A 1,575-nucleotide genomic window follows, 5' to 3' on the forward strand; every position below is an offset into this window, starting at 1 on the left:
GAAACATCTCAAGATCTTTTATTGTGGAGCTGTGGAAGCACCATCTGGACTCGTCGATGGCTCCTCACATCCCACCTCAACTCCTCCTTTGTGCCGGGTCTTTCCTTTCTCCACGTGGTTCTGGGACCCATCACGCAAAGTGACTCCAGCTTTGGTCCTCCTGTGGATCTCCTGGTGCCTGCTACGGTGAGAAGCTTGTCTGAAGGTCTTCTGGCAGATGGGGCAGGTGTAAGGTTTCTCTCCTGTGTGGATCCGTTGGTGGGTGACGAGAAGAAAATTGGAATGGAAGTTCTTCCCGCAGTCGGCACATCGATAAGGTCTCCCCTCGGTGTGGAACCGTTGATGTTTCAGAAGAGCTTTGATGCCACCAAAACATTCTCCACAGCTGGGACATTTAAAAGGTTTCTCATCCGTGTGGCTTCTCCGATGTCTCCGGAGGGTGGAGCCGTCGTTGTAACACTTGTCACAGTCGGGACATTTGAAAGGTCTCTCCCCCGTATGGATCCGTTGGTGCTTCAGGAGAGTGGCGCTGTGTCTGAAGGTCTTCTCACACTTGGAACATCTATAAGGTCTTTCTCCAACGTGAGTAGCTCGGTGAAGGACCAGAGTTGACTTTGTATGGAAGCTCTTAGTACAATAAGGACATTTATAACGTCCCTCACCTCCTGGAGATGTTCTCTGCTTCTTCTCCAGATGGTTCTTCTTATGTTTGATGAGTCCAGAGCTGTCCGTGTAGCTCTGACCACAATCCAGACACTTGTAAGGTCTCTCCCCGGTGTGACTTCTCTGATGTCTCGTCAGGTGGGAACTCAACCGAAAGCTCTTCTCGCAGTTGAGACAGTTGTAGGGTTTCTCACCCGTGTGGATTCTCCGATGGGCCACCAGGTCTGAACTCATGATGAAGCTCTTCCCACACTCAGGACACTTGTAGGGTTTCTCTCCAGTGTGGACACGCTGATGAACGATCAAGATGGACCTTCGGCTGAAGCCCTTCCCACACACCGAACACTTGAAGGGCTTCTCCCCGGTATGAATCCTTTGATGAATGGCCAAGTATCTTCTCAAACTAAAGTTCTTCCCACACGCCAGACATCGGTATGGATTGTCCACGCTATGGGTGGCTTCGTGGGCCAGTAGATACGAACTCAACCGAAAGGTCTTCCCACAAACCAGACAGACGTAGGGTTTGTCCCTGGTGTGGATCTTGCGGTGGGTGCTGAGGGTGGAGGTCAGACGGAAGCTCTTCCCGCAGTCCGGGCACTCGTAGGGCTTCTCACCCGTGTGGACCCGCTGATGTTTGGTGAGCGCCGACCCAACGCGGAAGCTCTTCCCACACTCGTGGCAGGTGAAGGGCTTTTCACCCGTGTGGATCCGTTGGTGGGGGATGAGGAAGGACCTTCGACTGAAGATCTTCCCACAATCGGGACAACTATAAGGAGCTTCTTGGTGGGTCGTCTCACTTTTGTTGCTGTTTGAAGTCTTCTTCTTGCGCAGCTGTCCACGCTTTCTCGATGGTGGGCGTCCGTGAGCGTCGTCGTTTGGTTCTTCAGAGGTTTCTTGTGGTTGACTCTCACA

The 1,575-nt window shown here is 52.4% G+C and overlaps 1 protein-coding gene across 1 annotated transcript; it reads right to left on the reverse strand.

Moving 5' to 3' along the window:
• Positions 1-75: 75 nt before the first annotated feature.
• On the reverse strand, positions 76-1,503 carry LOC104520288 (zinc finger protein 501; the record flags this gene model as incomplete). Its single annotated transcript, XM_029087136.1, has 1 exon — positions 76-1,503. A coding segment is annotated over one exon (1,428 nt), but the record flags the coding sequence as incomplete, so codon positions are not given.
• Between the last annotated feature and the right edge of the window lie 72 nt (positions 1,504-1,575).

This window comes from Antrostomus carolinensis, unplaced genomic scaffold, assembly GCF_000700745.2.
Source record: "Antrostomus carolinensis isolate BGI_N321 unplaced genomic scaffold, ASM70074v2 C13338056, whole genome shotgun sequence".
NCBI classification, from domain to species: domain Eukaryota; kingdom Metazoa; phylum Chordata; class Aves; order Caprimulgiformes; family Caprimulgidae; genus Antrostomus; species Antrostomus carolinensis.